Genomic DNA, 24,745 nt, shown 5'->3' with positions numbered 1-24,745 from the left:
CACTTCAAAGAACTCTAATAAATTTGAGGCATGATCTCCCACGCACAAAGCCAAGCTGACTACTTCTAATAAAACCCTGTCTTTCCAAATGCATGTACATTTATCCCTCAGAATCTTCTCAAGTATCTTACCCACCACAAATATTAAGCTTACTGGTCTATAGTTCCTAGGCTTTTCTTTGCAGCCCTTCTTGAGTAATGGCACAACATTCGCTACCCTTCTGTCTTCCAGGACCTCACCCGTAGCTAATGATGATGCAAAAATATCAGCCAGGGCCTACGCAATATCTTCTCTAGCCTCTTGCAGTGCTCATAGACATATCTGGTCAGGACCAGGAGATTTATCCACCTTCATACATTTTAATACATCCAACACTTCTCCTCTATTGTGATATGAACAGTCCCCAAGATATCACCATTAGCTTCTCCAAGTCTTCATATCTTTCTCAATGGTAAACACAGAGGAGAATTATTCATCGAGAACCTCGCCCACCTCCTGTGCTTCCACTTATACATGTCCACTTTGGTCCTTCAGGGGTCCTATTCTCTCCTCAGTTATTGTTTTTCTTTTAATATACTTGAAGTATCTCTTTGGATTCACCCTAATCGTCTCAGCCAAGGCTCTCTCATGCCCCTTTTCCACACTTCTGCTTTACTTCTTCAGTAAGCTCCTGTATTCCCTGCATACCTCCAGGATTCCCTTGATCTCAGCTGCCTGTACCTGAGCTATGTCTCCTCCTTTTTTCTGGTCAAAGCCTCAATCAATCATCTAGGGTCCCCTATTCCTGACAACCTTGCCCTTCACCCTCACAGGAACAGACAGACCTTGAACTCTAGCTATCTTATTTTTAAAGGCCTCCCACTTGACAGAGGTCCCTTTGCCTGCAAACAAACTACTTCAATCAAACCCCGCAAGCTGCTGTCTCATCAAAATTCGGCCTTGCCCCACTTTAGAACTTGAACCTGTGGACCAGTTTTGTCTCTCTCCATAACTATTCCAATCTCTCTGCATATTTGTTCCTCTAATTCCCACTGACTATTTGGGAACTACACAATAGTACAACCCCAAATTGCAGAGGTGCTGGAGGATCAACTTGTGCTTGGTTAAACTGGCTTACATTGAGTCACAGAGTTATAGAGATGGACAGCATGGAAACAGACTCTTCGGTTCACTCATCCATGCCGACCAGGTATCCTAACCTAATCTAGTCCCACTTGCCAGCACCCAGCCCATATCCCTCCAAACCCTTCCTTATTCATATACCCATCCAGATGCCTTTTAAATGTTGCAATTCCGCCAGCCTCCGTGACTTCCTCTGGCACCTCATTCCATACACGTACCACCCTCTGCGTGAAAATGATTCCCCTTAGGTCCCTTTTATATCGTTGCCTCTCACCATAAGCCTATGCCCTCTAGCTCTGGACTACCCCAATCCAGGGAAAATACTTTGTCTACTTATCCTATCCATGCCCCTCCTGATTTTATAAACCCTCTATAAGGTCACTCCTCAGCCTTCGACGCTCCAGAGAAAACAGCCCCAGCCAGCTAGTCCCAGAACAGTCCTATTCAACCTCTCCCGATAGCTCAAATCCTCCAACCCTGGCAACATCCTTGTAAATCTTTTCTGAACCCTTTCAAGTTCACAACATCCTTCCGATAGGAAAGAGACCAGAATTGTACACAATATTTAAAAAGTGGCCTAACCAATGTCCTGTATAGCCGCAACATGACCTCCCAACTACTGTACTCAATGCTCTAATCAATAAAGAAAAGCCTATCAAATGCCTTCTTCACTATCCTATCTACCTGCAATTCTACTTTCAAGGAGCTATGAACCTGCACTCCAAGGTTTCTTTGTTCAGCAACACTCCCCAGGACCTTACCATTAAGTATATAAGTCCTGCTAAGATTTGCTTTCCCACAATGCAACACCTCGCATTTATCTAAAATTAAACTCCGTCTGTCACTCCTCAGCCCATTGGCCCATCTGATCAAGGTCCCATTGTAATCTGAGGTAACCTTCTTCGTTGTCATCTGCAAACTTACTAACCATACCTCCTATGTTTACATCCAAATCATTTTTATAAATGACAAAAAGTAGTGGACCCAGCACCGATCTTTGTGGCACACCACACAGGCCTCCAGTCTGAAAAACCTTAAAGACATTATTCAGTGTGTTCAATTAATTTAAGCAAGGGAGACTAATTGGGTTTGGCTGAGCATGAAAGTGTTGGCCCATTCAAAAGCATACAAGAATGAGGAAAAATGCTTACATGGGGGTGGGGGGGGAACGTAGTTACATGAGAACTTTCACAGCACGGTGGCTCTGTGGTGAGCACTGCTGCCTCACAGCGCCAGGGACCCGGGTTCAAATACAGCCTCGAGCGACTGTCTGCGTGGAGTTTGCACATTCTCACAGTGTCTCCATGCGTTTCCTCCGGGTGCTCTGGTTTTCTCCCACAATCCAAAGATGTGCAGGTTAGGTGAATTGGCCAAATTGCCCATTGTGTTCAGGGATGTGTAGGTTAGGTGGGTTAGTCATGGAAAATGCAGGATTTGTGGGTGATGTTAGGTCCAGAGGGGATACTCTTTGGAGGGTAGGTGTGGACACGATGGGCCAAATGACCTGCTTTCACACTGTAGGGGTTCTATACTTTCAAGAATTAAAATGTTGACAACTAAACCGTTTTTTTTTTAATCTGTTCAGCAAGATTACCACTTACCCTTGAGCTCACAATGGTACAATCTGCTAGAGCCCTGTGAGCTAGAAACCTCTTCAGTCATAATATCACAGTGAAGCTGCCACTCCCTGTCCCATTAAAAAGGTTAGAAGCGTTCATTTCAACTGCCTTCTCTCTTGGAATCAAACTCCACAATGGGCTCCAATCCAACTGGGAGCAGAAATGCAAGGGCAGGCAGCAACTGAAATACAAGAAGAGACACCTCTCACCTCATCACAGGAATGGATAGCAGCAAGGAGCATGGTCGCACCAGTGGAGGGACGGTAAATATTACGGTGTGAAGTCTTCAATATATGTGCCCACAAAAACCTATAGAGATAACATTACATTAAAAGAATGACCCAACCCTATAAGAAAACTTTGAATCTTGCAAACTGAAGCAATATCAGGTAAGTTTTGAAATGAGACCCAGAATACTTATTTTTCTTACTGTAGAGAAGTAGGTTTAATATCGTAAAGCTTATTTTAGCTAAAATTCAAAGACAGAATATTATGGCAGCACAAACAGAGAATAACAGTGGCAAACTGTTATGAAGATAATACTTTATGACTCAGCACTGTATGTAGTCTACAACAATTTACGGTTCTATCATTCAGTGGTTTAATGGAGTTAACTAATACAAAAGTTCCGATCCGTACATGAGAGAACAGAGGCACTAGAGAACAGTACCTCTAACAATCCACAAGGATGACGCCAGATCGGAAGTTTTAGCTATCATGAAAAACCAAAATGAACAAGTTGAGACTCTTCTCCAGAAAATAGAAGGTTGAGTAATTCACCAAATTAAGTTACTTAAATTAAAAAGTGAAGTAAGACTCAAACTCCCTCCAGTCTGTTCTGCCATTCAAACAGCTCACAGCTGATCTACATCAGTTCCCTTAGAAAGTCACAGTCATACAGCACAAAAACAGGCCCTTCAGCCTGACTTGTCCATGCCAGCCAGATATTCTAAACTGATCTAGTCCCATTTGCCAACATTTGGCCCATATCCCTCAACTCTTCTATACCCATCCAGATGCCTTTTAAATGTTGTAATTGTACCAGCCACACCACTTCCTCTGGCAGCTCATTCCATATACGTACCACCCTCTGTGTGAAAAAAATTGTCCCTTAGGTTCCTTTTAAATCTTTCCCCTCTCACCTTAAACCCTCTAGTTTTAGACTCCACAATCCTGGGGAAAAGACCTTGGCTATTCACCATATCCATGCCCCTCATGATTTTATAAACCTCTATAAGGTCACCCCTCAGCCTCTGATGCTCCATGGAAAACAGCCCCATCCTTTTCAACCTCTCCCTATAGTTCAAACCCTCCAACCCTGGCAACATCCTTGTAGATCTTTTCTGAACCCTTTCAAGTTTCAGAACATCCTTCCTAGAGCAGGGAGACCAGAATTGAATGCAGTGTTCCAAACATGGGCTAATCAATGTCATGTACAGCCCACAACATGACCTCCCAACTCTTATATTCAATGGAGTCATCAAGATAGGCAAGTCTATCAAATACCTTTGTCACTGTCCCATCTACAAGATACACCAGGAATGACTCACTGTTCAAAATCTATCAATCCCAGTTCTGAACATACTCAACACGTGAACAATTACATCTCTCTGAAGAATGCAACAGATTCCCAACCTCTTCCCCTCACCCAAGGCCTACACCCCAGTTCCTTATTCGGATTCTGTGACACATAATTCTAAACAGGAAGCTGTGGGTGGTGTAGTGGTGATATCATTAGATGAGTAATGTAGAACTACGCCTCACCAGGGCAGATGGTGAAATTTGAATTTAATGAAAATAAATAAACCAGCCTAATGGTGACCACATAATCACGGTCAATTGTTGTAAAACTCCATCTGGTTCACTCATGTCCTTTAGTGAAGCAAATCTTCATCCTTACCTTATCTGGCCTACACAGGATTCCAGACCCACGGCAATGTGGTTGACTCTTTACTGACCTATGAAGTGGTCTAGCAAGCCTTTCAGTTCAAGGAAACCAAAGAAGGACAACAAATGCTGGCCTTGCCATTGACACCCACATCACAATAGTGATTAAAATATAAAAAAAAGACACCCAAAAAGGAATGACAGCATCTCAATACTCACACTGTTGAACCCTCTACCAGAATTGTAAGCTTCCGTGAGATTAAGTTAAAAATCACACAACACCAGGTTCTAGTCCAACAGGTTTATTTGGAAATACTAGCTTTCAGAGCACTGCTCCACTCTATCAGATTACTTCACATAGCTGAGTTTTAGAGGACACTCTAATTTTGAATAGCATTTGATAAGGTAGATGTATGGAAGGGGGCAGTGGAAGATCAAATCTAGATACAAAATAATCACTAACAAATCCAGCGATGAATTCAGGATACGTTTTTTAATCCAGAGACTGGAACTTGGTACCTCAAACATATTACTTGATATCAGAATTGCTTACAGTAATTAAATGTTAACTTTGTGTTGAATAAGTGAACACAACCAAAATGTCCCTGAACAGTGTGTTTCAAAGCATCAATATTTACAATCTGGCTTTTCTCTTTTATGACCACAGTGAATTATCTCATTTCCACATTACACATCAAGTTACGTCCTCATGCAAGCTGACTGCATCTTTCATGTTCATGATTACAAAGCAAGGTGGGGGGAGGTAGGAGGAAACTAAACTGTGAGGTGATTAAACAAAGAAACAAAGTAATAAGAGCATAAGAACATAAGAAACAGGAGCAGGAGTCGGCCACCTGGCCTGTCAAGCCTGCTCCGCCATTCAATAGGATCATGGTTGATCTTTTCATGGACTTAGCTCCACTTACCCGCCTGCTCACCATAACCCTTAATCCCTTTATTGTTCAAAAATCTCTCGGTCTTTAATGAGGTAATCTCAACTGCTTCACTGATAAGGGAATTCTCAGATTCACAACCTTTTAGGTGAAGAAGTTCCTCCTCAACTCAGTCCTAAATCTGCTCCCCCTTATTTTTGAGGCTATGTCCCCTAGTTCTAGTTTGACCAGCCAGTGGAAACAACCTCCCGGCTTCTATCTTATCCATTCCTTTCATCACTTTATATGTTTCTATAAGATTCCCCTTCATTCTTGAAACTCCAATGAGGACAGTCTCAGTCTACTCTCCTTACAAGGCAACCTTATCAACTCCGGAATCAGCCTGGTGAACTTCCTCTGCACCTTCTCCACTGCCAGTACATCCTTTCTCAAATAATGAGCCTCAATAATGTATATGGCTTGTGAATAACGCAACCCTAGTGTTGACCCTTCCAGAAAAGAAATAACGAAGATAGAAAATGCTTGAAAAACTCACCTGACCTGGCAGCATCTGTGGAGGGAGAAACTGTAAATTAACTTCTTTCTTCTCAACTGCTGCCAGCTCAGAGTATGAAATAATTAAATTAAAACAGAAGGACAGATTCGCACTTTTATAATCCTCAATACTTCCCAAAAATATTTGGTATGGAGTAGTCGCTGCTACAATGCAGCAAATTCAGTCCCCAATTTGCAAAAAGCAAGCTCCCAAATACTGCAATGTGATAAAGGACAAACAATCAATCTGTTTCTGTGGCCTTGATTGAAGGATGACTATTAAACAGGACTCTGGATAGAATTCTATCCAATCTGCTTCAGTATTGTGTAATGGGGTATTTTATGTGCACCTGAGACAACAGACAAAGCCTCAAATGTAGCATCACCGCAGAAAGCTAGCATCTCTAGCTGAGCTACCACACCAATGCAGCAGCCACAATTACACACACAAAGTTCGGACTGAGATTTGAACCCACAACCTTCTGGCTCAGATGTAAGGGCTCGACCCACTCAGATGTAAGATTTTATGCTCAACACATTCATATCTCGCCTCCACAGACTCCAGTGCAGTCAGCAATGCAGGAAAATAGCGAGTATTTTTGACAGTGTCATTGAGAATGAATCACAGTGATTAATTTTTATTGCGGCTATGGTTTGTTAATTATAAGTCAAACATAACTTTCAGTGAAAAGTAAAGGCAATTTGTTTTCTAATATTGTACAATTATTCTGTATTTTAAACAGAAATCATAAAAGTGATAAGACTTGAATTTGATTTTTTAAAATCAGCATAATTAAACAGGTCTGACTGTTTACCTTCAAATTAGCAGCAGTCCTAACTCAGAAATTAACATTGCAGTTGTGCTGCTTTAGCTCCCTCTGTGTCAAGGCTACAGAAACTCAGAATGAAAATCGAGAGTAAGTGAATTGGCATAGAAGAGTTGGGAATGTAATGGTCTTTTAACCAAATGTAAAAAGCAAATTGATTGCAAGTAAGAAGGGACTCATCAGAAAGTTTAACTCATTCACATGTGCAGAAGATCATCCTTTGATCCATCTCAATGTTTGTAACAAGTGCCAATTCAAATTCTTAAGACATAAATCCATCAACACCTAATCAAGTGTAAACCTGTTAAACCCCACAAATGCAGGTCATTGTATTCTTGGCAATAACTGCAAGCTGGTAAAACTCAAGCAACAGATGGTCGTTTAACAAAGGAGATGATATTGGAGATGGAGAGTGATTGAATGTGATTAAAGGAAAATGGAGGTCAGGGAATGGCTGGAAAGATCTCAACAAAGGGAAGGCAGCTGCTGAAGTGAATTTTTTCATATGAATGAATGAATGATTTTATTGTCACATGTATTTTACTGTGAGAATCTTTGACTGTGTGAGAACAGTAAAATACAGTCAAAAGCTTTCCACTGTCACCATAATCTGGTGCCATTTTGAATAGTTTAATGATAAAGAAAATAGATAGACTCGATAAACATGAAGTGCTGCATTTTGAAAAGATAAGTCAGGGCAGTACTTACATACTTTATGGTAAGGTCCTGGGGAGTGTTGCTGAACAAAGAGACCTTGGGTTACAGGTTCATAGTTTCTGGAAGGTGGAATCACAGGAAGATAGGATAGTGAAGATGACATTTGAAATGCTTGCCTTTATTGGTCAGTACATTGAGTACAGGAGTTGGGAGATCATGTTGCAGCTGTACAGGACTTTGGTTTGGCCATTATTGGAATACTGCTTGCAATTCTGGCCTCTCTGCTACAGGAACAATATTGTGAAATTTGAAATGGCTCAGAAAGGATTTACAAGAATGTTGATAGGGTTGGAGGGTTTGAGCTATAGGGAGAGGCTGAACAGGCTGGGGCTGTTTACCCTGGAGTGGAGGCTGAGGGGTGACCTTATAAAAATTCGTAAAATCATGAGGGGCAGGGATAGGGTAAATAGACAAGGTCAATTCCCTGAGCTCGGGGAGTCCAAAATTAATGGGTATAGGTTCAAGGTGAAATGGGAATGATTTAAAAGGGATCTAAGAAGCAAATTTTTCACACAGAGGGTGATGTGTGTGTGGAATGAGCTGCCAGCGGAGGTGATAAAGGCTGGTACAATTACAGCATTTAAAGATCCTCTAGATGGGTACATGAATAAGAAGGCTTTAGGAGGGATATAACGCGACAAGATTAATTTAGAATATCTGGTTGACATGAATGAGTTAGACCAAAGGGTCTGTTTCCATGCTATACATCTCTAAGACTCTATGTAGCTTAAAAGAGAGTCCATCAGTCCCGAGCCAGCTCATCAATGATGCCTGCATCACCACCCCTTCTCCACCCAGTGGGCGGCACGGTGGCACAATGGTTAGCACTGCTGCCTCACAGCGCCAGAGACCCGGGTTCAATTCCCGCCTCAGGCGACCGACTGTGTGGAGTTTGCACATTCTCCCCATGTCTGCGTGGGTTTCCTCCGGGTGCTCTGGTTTCCTCCCACACTCCAAAAATGTGCAGGTTAGGTGAATTGGCCACGCTAAATTGCCTGTAGTGTTAGGTGCAGGGGTAAATGTAGGGGAATGGGTCTGGGTGGGTGCGCTTCGGCGGGTCGGTGTGGACTTGTTGGGCCGAAGGGCCTGTTTCCACACTGTAAGTAATCTAATCTAATCGCCATCTACACCGGACCCAACCAATGTTGAAGTTGCCACTCTTCAGGCTCCACCTTTCGCCACTGGGAAATTGTCCTTTGCCATCATCTGCTCCCAACCCACCAACGTCAGAGTCACATTCCTTCCACTGGGTCCATTTTGATGACACAGTGATGCCTTTCCACTAGCACCAAATCCAATCACCGCTCAAACACTGTACTATAACCATTCACAAGAGTGGGAATTCTCCAACTATGCTCTGTCTAATAAAGATGGCACATGTTGAACAAAACATCTGACCCTTAAGGCAGTTTTGGTTATCCTTAGCCCTTTTAGCTCCATTGGCTGGGCGGTTGGTTCGTGATAGAGTGAGGCTAACAGCATGGATTCAATACCTGCTCCAGCTGAGGTTACTCGACCCCACCTGATCAGTGGGGACCCTCAGGTTACACACTAATCAGTCACTTGCTAATGAGAGAGAGCAGTCGAGTGGTCCTCTGGGACAATGTCGAAGAGTGCGGTGCTGGAAAAAGCACAGCCGGTCAGGCAGCATCTGAGGAGCAGGAGAATCAACATTTCAAGCATAAGCTCAGTCAGATGCATCTGACCCGCCGTGCTTTTCCAGCACTACACTCTATGACTCTGATCTCCAGCATCTGCCTCACTTTCTCCTCTGGGACAATGGCAACTTTACAAATCCAATTGTCAATACATTCTCAAGCATTTCTGACTCATTCTCCCTTTTAACATTCAAAATCAAATCTCCTTTTTACCTATTTCGAACATATCGAATAAAGTCAGGGTGATACATCTTGAACTTTTCAGGTCGACCATTTTCTCCAAAATACGTCGGTGGCCTAAGACATAAAGAAACAGAAAACCAAAATATTACATAGTCATTCCCTTCAGAACTCCTTCCAGAGCTACAGATGCATTCAGTTTTTAATTCCCCGATGCTTTCAAAAGCCATGCAAGTCTCATCCACTGCTTCTGAAAATAGTCAACTGCGGCTCCACAGAGATGGTTATCAGTAACTTACTAAATAGTTCTTCCTCATGTGTGGCTGGACACATTGAATGTAATGAGCTGCTCAACTCTGAAAGGATGGGAAACATTCCTACACATTGTACCACCAAACAAAACAAAAACAAAATCAGCAACAAAAGTCCAAGTTTGGCTTTCCTACTCATCTTTCTTCTACAGGTGGCCAATTGGACGCACAATTGTGATGTCAATCTAGGAGGTTAAACCATCCAGTTGGACAATGAGAGGCAGTGCAGCTCCGTATTGAATTCCTAGAATTAATCTGATTCAAAATGCACTGCCCTCAGGACAGATGATTTGCACACTCACACATTAATCTCCATTACAAAAAATAAAACGAGGTGGAGCAGAAAAAGCTGGGCATTTTCAGCCAAACAGTTCAGACAGCCCTCTACAGCAACCAGAATCCGGGCCTTCTGTTCCAGACGCAGGGACACCACCACCGCACCAGAAGGGCCCTTTTAAGCAAAATAAGGTGCTTGGAGGGAAATAATTGGTCATAACTGTCATTGCAGTACCTATTTTAAAAAGTTGTTTGCACAGGGATTACACTGTACTTAAGGTAAATCCATACCCGATGCAATGTGGCCCCACCTTGAACAGAAGGGGAAAGTGAAATGCTGAATATATCCAGCAAGAGACAAGTCACTTCATTTTGCACAGTGTGTGCACTCGCAGCTAGTGAAGCAATCATTCCTCTCTGCTGAAGAGCGGCCGATGGAGTTTAATTTGGATAAACGCGAGGTATTGCATTTTGGTAAACCAAACAAAGGCAAGACTTGATAGAATTAAAAGTAGGGCTTTGGATAATATCATAGAACAGAGAGACCTTGGGGTTCAGATATATAATTCTTTGAAGTTTGCATCACATAGATTGTGTGTTAAGGCAGCATTTAGCACGCTTGCCTTCATTGCTCAGACCTCGAGTATAGAAGTTGAGATGTCATTTTGAGGTAGTACAGGACATTGGTAAGTTTCTTCTGCAATACTTTGTACAGTTCTGATCTCCCTGTTATAGAAAGGGTATTATTAAGCTGGAGAGTGTTCAGAAAGGATTTACCAGGATGTTGCTGGGAATGAAGGACTTGAGTTATAAGGGAGGCTGAATAGGCTGGGACATTTTTCAGTTAATCGCAGGATGTAGAGAGGTGACCTTATAGAGGTTTATAAAATCACGAAGGGCATGGATAAGGTGAATGGCATGTGAATGAAATCCCTAGGGTGGGGGATTTCAAGACTAGTGGGCACTTTTTTCCTAAAATGGAGAGAGGAGGAAAAAAAGACAGGAGGTGTAATTTTTTTTTTAAAAATGCGTGGTTCATGTGTGGAATGAACTTGCAGAGGAACAGGTGGACGTGGGTACAGTTAAAAGATGTTTGGTAAGTACATTATCAATAAATGTTTGGAGGGATATAGGCTAAGTGCAGGTAGGTGGGACTAGTTTAGTTGGGATTATGGTCAGCATGGACTCGTTGGATCAAAGAGTCTGTTTACATGCAGTATGTCTCTACTAATCACAGTGACTGACTGACTCAGAGAGTGATGCAACAACATCATAACTGAACATAAACCACAACAACCTACTTTTGGGATTTGTCACTTCCCTTCTCTATGGGTGCATTCAGTATGGCAGCTTTTACTAAGTAGTAATCGCGGTTGTGGTCTGGAAGAAACACGTATCTTGTCTCCTTCAAATAAAGAGAAGTAAATAAAGAGAAATTACATGGAGAATGGAAGCAATGGCTCAATTACAAACGACTATGAAATTGTACAGACTAATCGCGGCATTCCTCATGCACATGAGGTAAATATTGCGTCCAAGTATACAAATCATAATCAAATGTAACAAGAATGGTTTATTTGCCTGAATTATAAAACACAACCATATAAAGTATTTATTTAAATCTTTCCTTTCCCATGTTAATACAGGGATCAAGGAATAATTAAATCACTTTTCAAATTAGCATCAAGAACAAACTGTTTTGCCGACCCAACTAATTTCCATTTCCCCAATATGGTCATGCAGTATATTGTAATTATTACAGAACTAATGTAGATGTTTTAAGTTTCCTCCCTTCTGAGCACTCTGATAACACCAGTGCCATCTATTCTAATTGTAAGCTTTAATCTTCCAAAAAAGAAAATATTCAAACTCCATTTGGATCCCCAACTTTTCCTCAGTCTCAGTCACTAAAAAAGTTGTATTATATCTGTATATTATTATAATATGGGTTGGGGGGAAAGAGGGGACGAGATGGTGATGGCCTAGTGGTATTACTGCTGGACTGTCAATCCAGAGACTCAGATAATGTTCTTGGGACCCCAGGAGCGAAACCCACCACAGGAGATGATGCAATTTGAATTTGATTAAAAACAAAGGAGACAATCTGAATTACATGATAACCACAAATCCATTGTTGATTGTTGAAAAGGCCCATCTGGTTCACTAACATCCTTTAGGAAAGAAAACTGCCCATCCTTACCCTGTCTTGCCTACATGTGATTCCAGACCCACAGCAATGTGATTGACTCTTAATTGCCCTCTGGGATCGGAGTATGGGCCTCAAATGTTGCCTAGCCAGCGACACCCTCATCCCAGGAATGAATAACAAAAAAAATCCAGATCAGAGTGTGCTGTCTATCTCCACCAATCCAGTTATTATTAGTTCATTTTACTCCAGAACACTCTGGATATATTACTAGTTCATACAAAAGAAGGAGGATGGAAATTTCCTACTTTAACCCAATTTACAGCTCATTCCCTCAAATTTTTCATCATGTCCTTTACTCTGTCTATGGACTGACTATACAGTGGTGTCAGCCATGCCTCAGCATGTCATATGCTTGATTCTAATCAGAAAATTTGGATTCAAGTTCCACTTCAGAACGAGAGGATAAAATCTAACAACATTTCAATGTCATACAGAGAGAAAAATGGTTGTATTGCTGGGGATGCTGCCTTTCAGTTGAACAATGAAACCAAAGGGCCTTTTTGTTTTTACTGTCGTTGAGTCATACAGCACAGAAACAGGCCCTTTGGCCCACCATTCGATGGCAGCCAACAAAGACTAAACTACATCAATCTCATTTACTTGCACTTGGTCCACTGCCCACTATGCCCTGGCATTTTAAGAAGCATCAGGATGAGCACTTTAATGTTGAGAGCACGCCAGTCTCTATCACCTTTTCAGGCAGCATGTTCCACATATCTATCACCATGTGGGTGAAAAACATTTTCTCTCCAATCTCTAAACCATTTACTCCTCACCTTAAACTTGTGCCCGCTGGTCTCATATGTCTGCTACGGGGATAAAGGTTCCCATAGCTCGACAACTCTCAGTTTTTTGTGTACTTCAAAACTCTTTCAGCCTCCTCTGCTCCCAGGAATACAAACCCAGCCTAACCAATCTCTTCTCATTAGAGTTTTCGTCCCAGACAACATCCTAGTGAATCTTCTCTTGCAGATAGATGCAACACATCCCCTGGTACAATTCTGAACTGGAGATGGGAGTTTGCCGGTGCCCTGGCCAATTCATTTTCAACTAGCCTTCACCAAAACAGATCATCTGGAAGTTCACATTTCCATTTTGTGGGGACTTAGTGTCATAGAGATGTACCACACAGAAACAGATCCTTTGGTCCAATTTGTCCATGCTGACCAGATATCCTAAATTAATCCTATCCCATTTGCCAGCATTTGGCCCATATTCTTCTAAATCCTTCCTATCGAAATACCCATCCAGAAGCCTTTTAAAAGTAAAATTGTACCAGCCTCCACCACCACCCCAGGCAACTTGTTTCAAACATGCACCACTCTCTGCGTTAATAAGTTGCCCCTTAGGTTCCTTTTAAATCTTCCCCCCTCACTTTAAACCTGTGCCCCTCTAGTTTTGGATCCCCCCCACTCTTGGGAAAAGATCTTCGCTATTCACCCTATCTAGGCCTCTCAATGTTATAAATCTCCAGAAGGTCACCCTTTTGACAGTCCAGGGAAAATAGCCGCAGCCTATTCAGCGTCTCCTTAGAGCTCAAACCATCCAAACCTGCTGTGCACAAACTTGCATCCTATATTACAACTACGACTAAACTACAACAACAACAAAAAATCCCTTCATTGACTCTGGAGCTCTCTGGGGCATACCACAATCAGGACATTTGTTCTATCAATGCAGGTTCTTTCTACCTCACTCAATGAATTTCATATTGGCATGACATTTGCCAGGGCATGAAAAGTGCATGGGTAGCATGGTGGCACAGTGGTTAGCACCACTGCCTCACAGCGCCAGAGACCCGGGTTCAATTCCCACCTCATGTGTGGAGTTTGCACATTTTCCCAGTGTCTGCGTGGGTTTCCTCCAGGTGCTCCGGTTTCCTCCCACAGTCCAAAAACGTGCAGGTTAGGTGAATTGGTCATGTTAAAATTGCCCATAGTGTTAAATGTAGAGGAATGGGTCTGGCTGGATTGCTCTTTGGAGGGTCGGTGTAGACTTGTTGGGCCGAAGGGTCTGTTTCCACTCTAAGTAATCTAATAGTTTTGTCAAGTCTCTTTCCAAAGCCAACCAGGTGAATAATAAAGCCAGTGCCTTCAAATTTTCACTGATATATTATCAAAGGCAAAGATTGAACGATTGAACAATCTGAATGCAACTTTGGCCTTTAGACTTCCAGCAGCTACCCAAATTCGTGTCATATACCAATATGAGTGAGCTGTAATGACATCTGAACATTACTTGTTACAATGTCCAACTCATGGAACAGTCCCATAGGAGTAAGTTCTTGTAACCAAAGTGGATGCGTTGCTTCTCTTGCTGTTACACAAAGCACTAGACATGGGGCCTCAGGGTTAGACGGTGGCTGTGTTCCAGAACATTGAGTAGCTGATCACAGCTGACACTGAAGGATGACCAAACTACCAAAGGCAAGGGATGGTTAGAGATTACTGAACTAGGGCAGGGGAATGTGAAAGTAGTGATGAGAATCTTAAAAACTCCGGACTTTGTTTGGCCACTGTAGGTCAGCTTGCACGTAGGCAGAGGGTGAATAGGACTTTGGCAGGAAGCAGCAAAGATTTGAATAACTTCAAGTGCACGGAGGAATGAGAGGTCATCAAAGAGTGCAATTGTCAAGTCCAGAGGTAACTAAGACATGGGGCAGCAGCTGAGCTGAGTGTGGAATCATTCCGTTTGAAGTAAAAATAGGCAGCCGGAGTGGATGAGTGGTCAGAAGCTCAGCTGAGAGTCAAAGGTGACACCAAGGTTTGTAAACTGTGCAGTTTGGCCTCAGGCAGCTGACCTGGAAAAACACTTTACCTCAGATTGTGGCAGACCAATATATCCCAAACGGTGATACGCATATAGAGAATTTTTCATTGTATTTGTGGAAAATGTGTAAAATGATGTTCTGGTCCCTACATCTTTCTCAAATCCTTTAATAATGGCACCATTTGCTCTAGATCAGAAAAACAGCAGAAACAAACAAATAGTGAGACAGATAGAAAATAAAACCTTTTAACTCTCTCATGTTTCTCCCAGTCTTCTTTACCTTTTAGAACCTACAGTCGTTTAAAACAAAATAGAAAAAAAAAAAAAATCGCTTCTCTTAATTACTGCTTTATTCAATCTTCCTTTTACTCTTCAAACTGGGTAGCACCCCACTTTGCAGGTTTCATAAACTTAATATGCACATTACATATTGACAGGACTTGGATGAATTTTAATTCCAAGGATTGCCAAGTTGGAATGGGGTTATAAACAAAGGCAATGAACAAAATGGCAAGCTCTGTTTGCCAGGCCAAATATTCAAACAAATCGCTGTCACCAAAATACAAACTACGTTTCAACAGAAATATTGATTTCAAAAAAATTAAAACCGGGTGTGTGTCAGTAGAAGCAGCACCTAAATCTGAAGGTTGTAAACAACACTCAAATTTCCAACAACACAGCAATAAAAATGCCATTTGCTAAAAATCCTTAGGAGGTTGCCAATTTACTCAATTGGTTGGCACTTTCTAATCAACCTATTCAGAGATGTTATTACACACCTCTAGAGCAGGTGGAACTTGAACCCAGGCCTCCTGGCTCAGAGATATGGACACTACAACAGAACCCTGTAGAACTGAAACAGTATTGGAAGCAGAACTGGATTCCATGCCCAGACTCATTTTACTTAAAATTCTTCAATTCAGCAACAAAAAGACAATTTTTTTTGACCTGGCTTAGATTGGTGTCCTAGGCTAACAGATGCCACGAACAGAGTTTCACAGGCATTCCAGGCTCATTTGCCACAATCCCACATTGAGATACAAATATGAACATACCGGAATACATAGTCATGTTGATCAATTTCCTCACCCTTCCGAGAGCCATTCAGAATTCCACCATTTCCGATCACTGCACAACGAATGCAGGAAGATTTATTTGGTCTTTTCTCCCAGTCATCAAACATAAAAGCATTTGCAGAAGTGTTAAGATAGCTTAAGGCATCTTTCAGATCTGCAACATAGGATTGAGATTATTTTACTAATACAGTTTGCTGTGTAATTTCACAGTAACAATGGTTTTTTTTAAATAAAGAGAATGATATTTAACTTTTAAAAATATTGAATTTGCAAACTAAACAAAAATGTGCATTTCACCAAGACAGTTTCTCCTAGATTACATCAAACATAGTGACAATACAAAGACATACAGACTGGCATCTTCAGCCTACAATCTCCACCATTTGTCCAGAAATGCATAAGGGCCAAATAGGACCAGATTAAATTTGGTCAGCATGGATGAGTTGGACCGAAGGGTCTCTTTCCATGCTGCATGTCTCTGTGATGCTAAGTAACTAAGAATTACATAGAACATAGAACAGTACAGCACAGGAACAGGCCCTTCAGCCCACAATGTTGTGCCGAACAGGACACCAAATTAAACTAATCCCTTCGGCCTTCCTTGATCCATATCCCTCCATTCCTTGTACATTCAATGTGCCTATTTAAAAGCTCCCTAAACACCCTTATCATATCTGCATCTACCACCACCCCTGGCAGTACATTCCAGACTCCTACCACTCTGTTAAAAAAAAACTTGTCCCTCACATCTCCTTTGAACTTTCCCACTCTCACCTTAAATATCTAGTATCAGACATTTCAAATCTGGGAAAAAGATTTTGACCGTCAACCCTATCTATGAATTTCATAACTTTATAGACTTCTATCAAGTCTCCCCTCATCCTCTGCCACTCCAGAGAAGACAAGCCAAGTTTTTCTAGCCTCTCCTTGTTAGCCTCTAATCCAGGTAGCATCTGGCTAAACCTCTTCTGAGCCCTCCACAACCTTCCTGTAATGTGGCGACCAGAATTGAACACAATACTCTTCTTAAGTGTGGTCTAACCAAAATCTTATAAAGCTGCAACATGACATCCTCAATGCCCAAACAATAAAGGCTAGCATTCCATATGCCTTTGTTGCCACCCTATCTACTTCCGTTGCCACTTTCAGGGAGCTGTAGACTTGAATCACAAAATTCCTCTGTACATCAATGTTCTCCAGGGTCCTGCCATGAACTGTATACTTTTTCTTAACATTTGATCTCCCAAAGTGCAGCACCTCACAGAGTCATAGAGATGTACAGCACGGAAACAGACCCCAACTCGTCCATGCTGACCAGATATCCCAACCCAATCTAGTCCCACCTGCCAGCACCTGGCCCATATCCCTCCAAACCCTTCCTATTCATATACCTTTTCAGATGCCTTTTAAATGCTGTAATTGTACCAGCCTCCACCACTTCTTCTGGCAGTTCATTCCACACACGCACTACCCTCTGCGTGAAAACATTGCCCCTTAGGTCTCTTTTATATCTTTCCCACTCACCCTAAATCTATGCCCTCTAGTTCTGAACTCCCCCACACCACCATGCCCCTCATGACTTTATGAATCTCTATAAAAGGTCACCCCTCAGCCTCTGATACTCCGGGGAAAACAGCCCCAGCCTGTTCAGCCTCTCCCTGTAGCTCAGATCCTCCAACCCTGGCAACATCCTTGTAAATCTTTTCTGAACCCTTTCAAGTTTCACAACATCCTTCCGATAGGAAGGAGACCAGAATTGCATGCAATATTCCAACAGTGGTCTAACTAATGTCCAATACAGCCACAATATGACCTCCCAACTCCTGTACTCAATACTCTGACCAATAAAGGAAAGGATACCAAACACCACCTTCAACTATCCTATCTATCTGCAACTCTATTTTCAAGGAGCTATGAACCTGCACTCCAAGGTCTCTTTGTTCAGTAACACTCCTTAGGATCTTATCATTAAGTATATAAGTCCTGCTAAGATTTGCTTTCCCAAAATGCAGCACCTCGCATTTATCTGAATTAAACTCCACCTGCCACTTCTTAGCCCATTGGCCCATCTGATCAAGATCCTGTTGTAATCTGAGGTAACCTTCTTCGCTGTCCACTACACCTCCAATTTTGGTGTCATCTGCAAATTACTAACTATACCTTTTACGCTCACATCCAAATCATTTATATCAAATGACGACACACTTACCCGGATTAAACTCCATCTGCTATTGTTCTGCCCAAACCTGCAATTGATTTTTATCCCACTGTATCCTTTCACAATCTTCTACATAATCCTCAACTCCACCGATCATCTGCAAACTTACTAACCCACCCATCGACATCTTCATCAGAGTCATTTATCACAAACAGCAGAGGTCGCAGTATTGATCCTTGTGGAACACCACTAGTCACAGACCTCCAGCTTGAAAACCACCCTTCCACCACTACCCCATCTTCTACAGGCAAGCCAATTCTGACTCGACAAGACCAAGTCACTGTGGATCCCATGCAAATCTTCTTGATGAGCTTACGATGAGGAACATTGTTGAAAGCCTTACTAAAATCCACATCAACAGCATCCACTGCTCTACTCCCATCGATCACCTTCATCATTGCCTCAAAAAGTTCAATCAAGTTAGTAAGACATGACCTGCCCTGAACAAAGCCAAACTGACTGTCCCTAATTAGGTCATGCTTTTCCAAACATGCATAAATCTGATACTTAAGGATTCTCTCCAAAAGCTTCCCAACCACTGATGTGAGATTCATTGGTCCAAAATTTCCTGGATTATACTTATTTCCCTTCTTGAACAGAGAACAATGGCTACTCGCCAGTCCTCTGGGACTGCTCCAGTGGCTAGCGAGGTTAGAAGATCTTGGTCAAAGCCCCGCAATCTCCTCTCTTGCCACTCACAACAAACTGGGGTAGACCCCATCAGGCCCTTGGGACTTCTCCACCTGAACATTCTTCAACTGTCCTACCTGTCCATCTTCCTTCCCAACTATCCACCCCACCCTCTTCTCCAACTTATCACCTTCATCTGTCTATCACACGCTTAGCTATCTTCTCCCCCCAGCCCCACCCTCCTCCCATTTATCTCTCTGCCCCCTTGGCCCACAAGCCTCATTCCTGATGAAGGGCTTATGCCCAAAACATTGATTCTCCTCTTTCTCGGATGCTGCCTGACCGGCTGTGCTTTTCCAGCACATTATTGACTCTGATCTCCAGCATCTGCAGTCCTCATTTTCTCCGAAGAGACAGAACACCACTTCTTTCTAGATCTCAAAATGCCCGAGCATATTAGCATGCTCCACACTAATCTCACCATCCTCCATATCCTTCCCCTGGGTGAACACTGACTCAAAGTACTCATTTAGGATCTCTCCCACACCCTTTGCTTCCAAGCACAAGTTCCCTCCTTCATCCTTGAGTGGTCCTACCCTCTCCCTAGTTTCTTTATTAAATTCATTCATGAGAGAAGGTGTCACTAGCTAAGCCAGCATTTATTGCCCACCCCTAATTACCCAGAGAGTACTTAAGAGTCAACCACATTGCTGTGGGTCTGGAGTCACACGTAGGCCAGACCAGGTAAGGATGGTGCTTTCCTTCCCTAAAGAGCATTAGTGATCCAGATGGGTTTTTCCAACATTTGACAATGGATTCAGTTATAATTAGACTCTTACTTCCAGATTTTACGGAGTTCAAATTACACCATCTGCAGTGGCAGGATTCAGACAGGGTCCTCTGAATGTCACCATTGTCTCTGGATTAACAGCCTAGTGATTATACCACTAGGCCATTGCCTCCTCCTACTTATCCTCTTGTTTTTAAATGTATAGGATGCCTTGGGATTCTCTTTAATCCTATTTGTCAGCTATTAAGTAGTTAAATTTAAATGATTCATTCTTAGATGAAAGTGTACTTTTCTAAGCCTCAGGCTTCAAATGTTACTTGCAGACTGCATTTCATAATATTTCCTTGTTTATTTAAGTCCTTGAGTAATACGGGCAATCCTTTATGTACACATGGTCTCACCCTCAGGCTTTTTGAATGCACGTTAGTTGTGAGGCCTAATTAGGGCAAGATTTGGATCATATAGAGACTGATCTTTACATTTTGCAATATGTTATAGAGTCATAGAGACGTACAGCACGGAAACAGACTCTTTGGTCCAACTTGTACATGCCGAAGAGATATCGCAACCCAATCTAGTCCCACCTGCCAGCAATTGGCCCATATCCCGCAAAATCTTTCCTATTCATGTACCCATCCAGATGCCTTTTAAATACTGTAATTGTACCAGCCTCCACCACTTCCTCTGGCAGCTCATTCCATACATGCACCACCCACTGCATGAAAATGTTGCCCCTTACGTCGCTTTTATATCTTTCCCCTCTCATCCTATGCCCTAGAGTTCTGGACTCACCCACCCCAGGGAAAAGACTTTGTCTATTTACCCTATCCATGCCCCTCATGATTTTATAAACCTCTGAGGTCACCCCTCAGCCTCCGACACTCCAGGGAACACAGCCCCAGCCTATTCAGCCTCTCCCAATAGCTCAAACCCTCCAACCCTGGCAACATCCTTGTAAATCTTTTCTGAACCCTTTCAAGTTTCACAACATCCTTCCGATAGGAAGGAGACCAGAATTCCACACAATATTCCAAAAGTGGCAGCATGCCCCCCCCAATTCCTATACTCAAATGGTCTGACCAATAAAGTAAAGCATACCAAACGCCACCTTCACTATCCTATCTACCTGTGACTCCACTTTCAAGGAGCTATGAGGCGGCACTCCAAGGTCTCCTTGTTCAGTAACGCTTCTGTCAGAAAGAGACTTGAAAGAAAGAGACTTGACAAAACCATTCTTAACACATGGACGCCCTGGGAAACGGCAGAGCGATATGAAGTTTGACTGAGGTAGGAAGACCTTGCATTAATAGAACACATTTCATGATCTTGGGAGGAGCAGCAAGAACAAAGCAAATGCCAAAACCCCGTCTTAGTCATAGAGCATGGAAACAGACCCTTTGATCCAACTAGTCCATGCCAACCATGTTCCCAAACTGAAGTAGTCCCACTTCCTTGCATTTGACCCACATCTCTCCATACCTTCCTTATTCATGTTCTTATCTAAATGTCTGTTAAATGTTGACAGTACCTGCATCCAATACTTCATCTGGCAGTTGACTCCAGACACTAAGAACTCAGTCAAAAAGTTGCCCCTCGAGTCCTCTTAAAATCCTCCTCCTCTCACCTGAAAGATAGATAAAGTCCCCTGCTTTGGACTCCCCCACCCTCAGAAAAAGATGCTTGCCATTCACCCTTGTACCCCGCATGATTTTATAAAGCTCTGCAAGATCACTCCTCAACCTCCTACGCTCCAGTGAAAGAAAGCCCCAGCCTATCTAACCTCTCCCTAAAACTCAAACCTACCAGTCCCAGCAGAATCCTGGTAAGCCTTCTCTCTGAACCCATTCCAATTTAACAATATCCTTCCGAGAGCGGGGCAACCAGAACTGCACACAGTAATCCAGAGGAGACTTCACTAACATCCTGTGTAGGATAGAACTAATGCTATGGCACTGAATTTCTCGCTGGCCAAAGACGTGACCAATTCTAAACAGCCAGGGACCAAGAGAAGATAGAGATAAATATTGTATTCCCAGTGCTAAGGCCACTCCATGAGTTTGAGGTACCTTGTGCATCAATTCTCTGTGCATGTGGTTCGAAAAAAAAAGTGCAAGCTGGAGGGTGGAGAGGGAGACAGCTAGTCATCTTGACATCTTGGATAACTGTCCAAAACTCATTGGACAGAAGGTTTTAAACCATGCTGGACAGAAGGAAAGCTACCAGCTGCTAGGAATGAAATACACATTCATCAGCTGAGAGTTTCCAAGGTAGCTGCAGCCCTGTGCGCTTTGTTGTCCAGTTGCTGGGTTGACATCCTGGAATACTCTCACAGCATCATGGGAGTCCTACACTACATGGACTGCAGCAGTTCAAGAAAGTAGCTTACCATCGCTTTCTCAAGGGCAACAAATGATGGCCCAGCCAATGACATCCAACTGCCCTGAATTTGTTAAGATCAAATTAGCTAAATAGACAGGAAACATGTACAGCCTGTGACAGTTGAAGGTGGTCCCTGATTACTGGAGGAAAAAAGGAAGGAGTCACAAATGGTGCTGGACATTCCTTACTGCTTGCACATCCTCACTTCGGACTTCTTGATGGGGAGTAGGTAATTGATTAAGCTGCTCAAGATGGTTAGGCCGAGGACACAACCTTGAGGAATAAGGGGTCTGGTGGTGCAGTGGTAGTTGCCCTACCTCTGGGCCAGAAGACCCAGGTATAAGGGCCACCTGCTCCAGAGATGTGTCATAATATGTGTGACCAGGTTGATTAAAAATGTCTACCAAAGGAAAACCCGGCAGGGTTTATGATTCCACACTGTGGAAATGAGGCTTTGATATTAAGTGTAGTTATTCTCACCTTACCTCAAGAACTTGGCTCATTTGTCTCTGTTTCAAACCAAGACAGTAATGAGCTGAGGGGCAGTAGAGGACACCAACTGGAGTGTCTAAGAGCAAATTATTACTGAACAAGTGCTGCTTGATAGCACTGTTGACAACGCCTTCCATATCTTTACTGATGATCCAGAACAGATGGATGAAGCAGTAATTGGCTAGGTTGAATTGGTCCTCCTTTGTGTATACAGGTCATACGTAGACAGTTCTCCACATCGCCAGGTAAATACCAGTGTCATAAGTGTATTGGAACAGCTTAGCTAGCGGGGCCAGCAAACTGAGGAGCATAAGTGTTCAGTCCTATTGCCGGTATACTGGCAGGGCCCGTAGCCTTTGCGGTATACAGTGCCTTCAGCCAATTCTTGACATTGTGTAGAATTAATCAAATTGGCCGAAGACTGGCTTTAGGTGACGCAGGGGGCCTCCTGGAGGAAGTGAAAATGGATCATCCACTTAACATATCTAGATGATACGAGATTGTTGCAAATGCTTCAGACTTATAATTTGCACTGAAGTTTGGGTTCCCCCATTATTCTGGATAAAGACATTTGTTGAACCTCCTCCTCCAATGAGTTGTTTAATTGTCGCATGTATCATTAAAACTGCTGCTCCTTAATAAAACTAACCTTAAAATTACTTACAAATAGTCAACTGCCTTTCTTGGGTATCCTTAGTCCCCAAACTCAAAACCTTCATTCATAGGGATAGTGAGTGAACAGAAAAATGTATATCAGAATTTATATCCATCAAGCAGTGAGCGATAGGACTAGGGTGTTCCATTAATTTATTTGCAATTTTATGGTTGCATATTCAATAATCATTTAATCACACAAAGATAGTATTTACCTTCAAAGCTGATTACTTCCCAACCATGAGCTCCATTATATCTACTCAGTCTTTGATACTCCTGCTCAGTAGCATGTTTGTTCCACTGCAGGAGAGGTACTGTCCCCAAAAAGACATCTTTAAACTCAGGTATTTTTGCGATTCGTGCTCTCAAGTTTTCAGGGCATTCCTAGGAATGGAAAGACAATTCAATAATAAAGGTAAAGCAAGGAATTTCATACTTCAATACAGAACATTTGTTCCTGCAGAGTCATATAGCACAGAAAGTGACCCTTCAGTCCAACTCATCCGACCAAACATCCCAATCTGACCTAGTCCCATTTGCCGGCATTTGATCCATATCCCTCCAAACCTTTCCCATTCATATATACCATTTAAAAGGTAATTGTACCAGTCCCAACCACTTCCTCTGGCAGCTCATTTGGTCAAAATAATTCTCACCCTTCCACCTGCCAAAGGCTCTGAGACTTCCAGAAACTAAGATTTGCTTTTCCTGGGCTATCTTTTGGTTTTCAGAGGCTCTTTAAATTCTCATCGATCCCTTTACTGAGCTATTTAGTCATATTATCACCTACATTTGTGTTAATGCATGAGGCATTTTTATTCTCAGAGACAGAATTAGAAGAATTCAACAATATCGTCACTGCTCTCCTAAACCAACACTTTAACAAAAGATTTTACTTTCAAGGCACTAAATTTTTAAATTTGCAGGAGATAACCAGTATAAAAGTCACCAACAAACGCTTCTTTAAAAATTAACTGATGCACATGCGCACACTAAAATCATCATCAGGAACACACTTTCCACAGACTGGGCAAGTCATGGCTGTATGTTGACTTCTGAAGCAGAGTCACTACAGCTCAACTAATTCATAACATTAGAGATGGGATAACTCAATTGCAAATCCTTATGAAATAAAACCGTTCAGTGTTAAAAGTTATTTAATTGATTGTGTTCATTGGAACATTGATGTCCGCACGATACAGTTTTCCTTTGATTGAGAGGTTTAAAGGTGCTCTTTTCCCTCCTGCCATCTGCAACTCCTCTCTCCGAATAAAAACAGATGTGGAAAACCGGGGGAGAGTTAAGTAGGTGAGAAGCAAGCGAGAATGGAGGTCAGCAATGATAACAGAGAACATCCTGTGGGTTCAGGTACAAGTGATGACAGTCTGCAGAGCTGAACAGAGTCAGAAAATGTAGTGCTGGAAAAGCACAGCAGCTCAGGCAGTATCCAAGGAGCAAGAGAGTTGACATTTCGGGTGGTGTGGGATGGGACTGCATTAAGTGG

At 42.4% G+C, this 24,745-nt stretch overlaps 1 protein-coding gene across 4 annotated transcripts in view; it reads right to left on the bottom strand.

Annotated features, from left to right (window-relative positions):
- The window catches only part of st6galnac (ST6 (alpha-N-acetyl-neuraminyl-2,3-beta-galactosyl-1,3)-N-acetylgalactosaminide alpha-2,6-sialyltransferase), a 116,630-nt gene that overhangs the window by 4,703 nt on the left and 87,182 nt on the right, over positions 1-24,745 (bottom strand). For all 4 annotated transcript variants that reach the window (XM_043714974.1, XM_043714976.1, XM_043714975.1 and 1 more), the window contains 6 exons: positions 23,457-23,625; positions 16,058-16,232; positions 15,051-15,189; positions 11,326-11,429; positions 9,471-9,554; positions 2,951-3,050 (listed from right to left, as the gene is read on the bottom strand). In XM_043714974.1, the coding sequence (XP_043570909.1) occupies positions 2,951-3,050; positions 9,471-9,554; positions 11,326-11,429; positions 15,051-15,189; positions 16,058-16,232; positions 23,457-23,625 (771 nt within the window). The remainder of the gene's footprint in view (positions 1-2,950; positions 3,051-9,470; positions 9,555-11,325; positions 11,430-15,050; positions 15,190-16,057; positions 16,233-23,456; positions 23,626-24,745) is intronic.

Source organism: Chiloscyllium plagiosum, chromosome 24, assembly GCF_004010195.1.
Source record: "Chiloscyllium plagiosum isolate BGI_BamShark_2017 chromosome 24, ASM401019v2, whole genome shotgun sequence".
Classification (NCBI taxonomy): domain Eukaryota; kingdom Metazoa; phylum Chordata; class Chondrichthyes; order Orectolobiformes; family Hemiscylliidae; genus Chiloscyllium; species Chiloscyllium plagiosum.
Note: the sequence above shows the minus strand (reverse complement) of the source record. Positions and strands in the feature narration are given on the sequence as shown.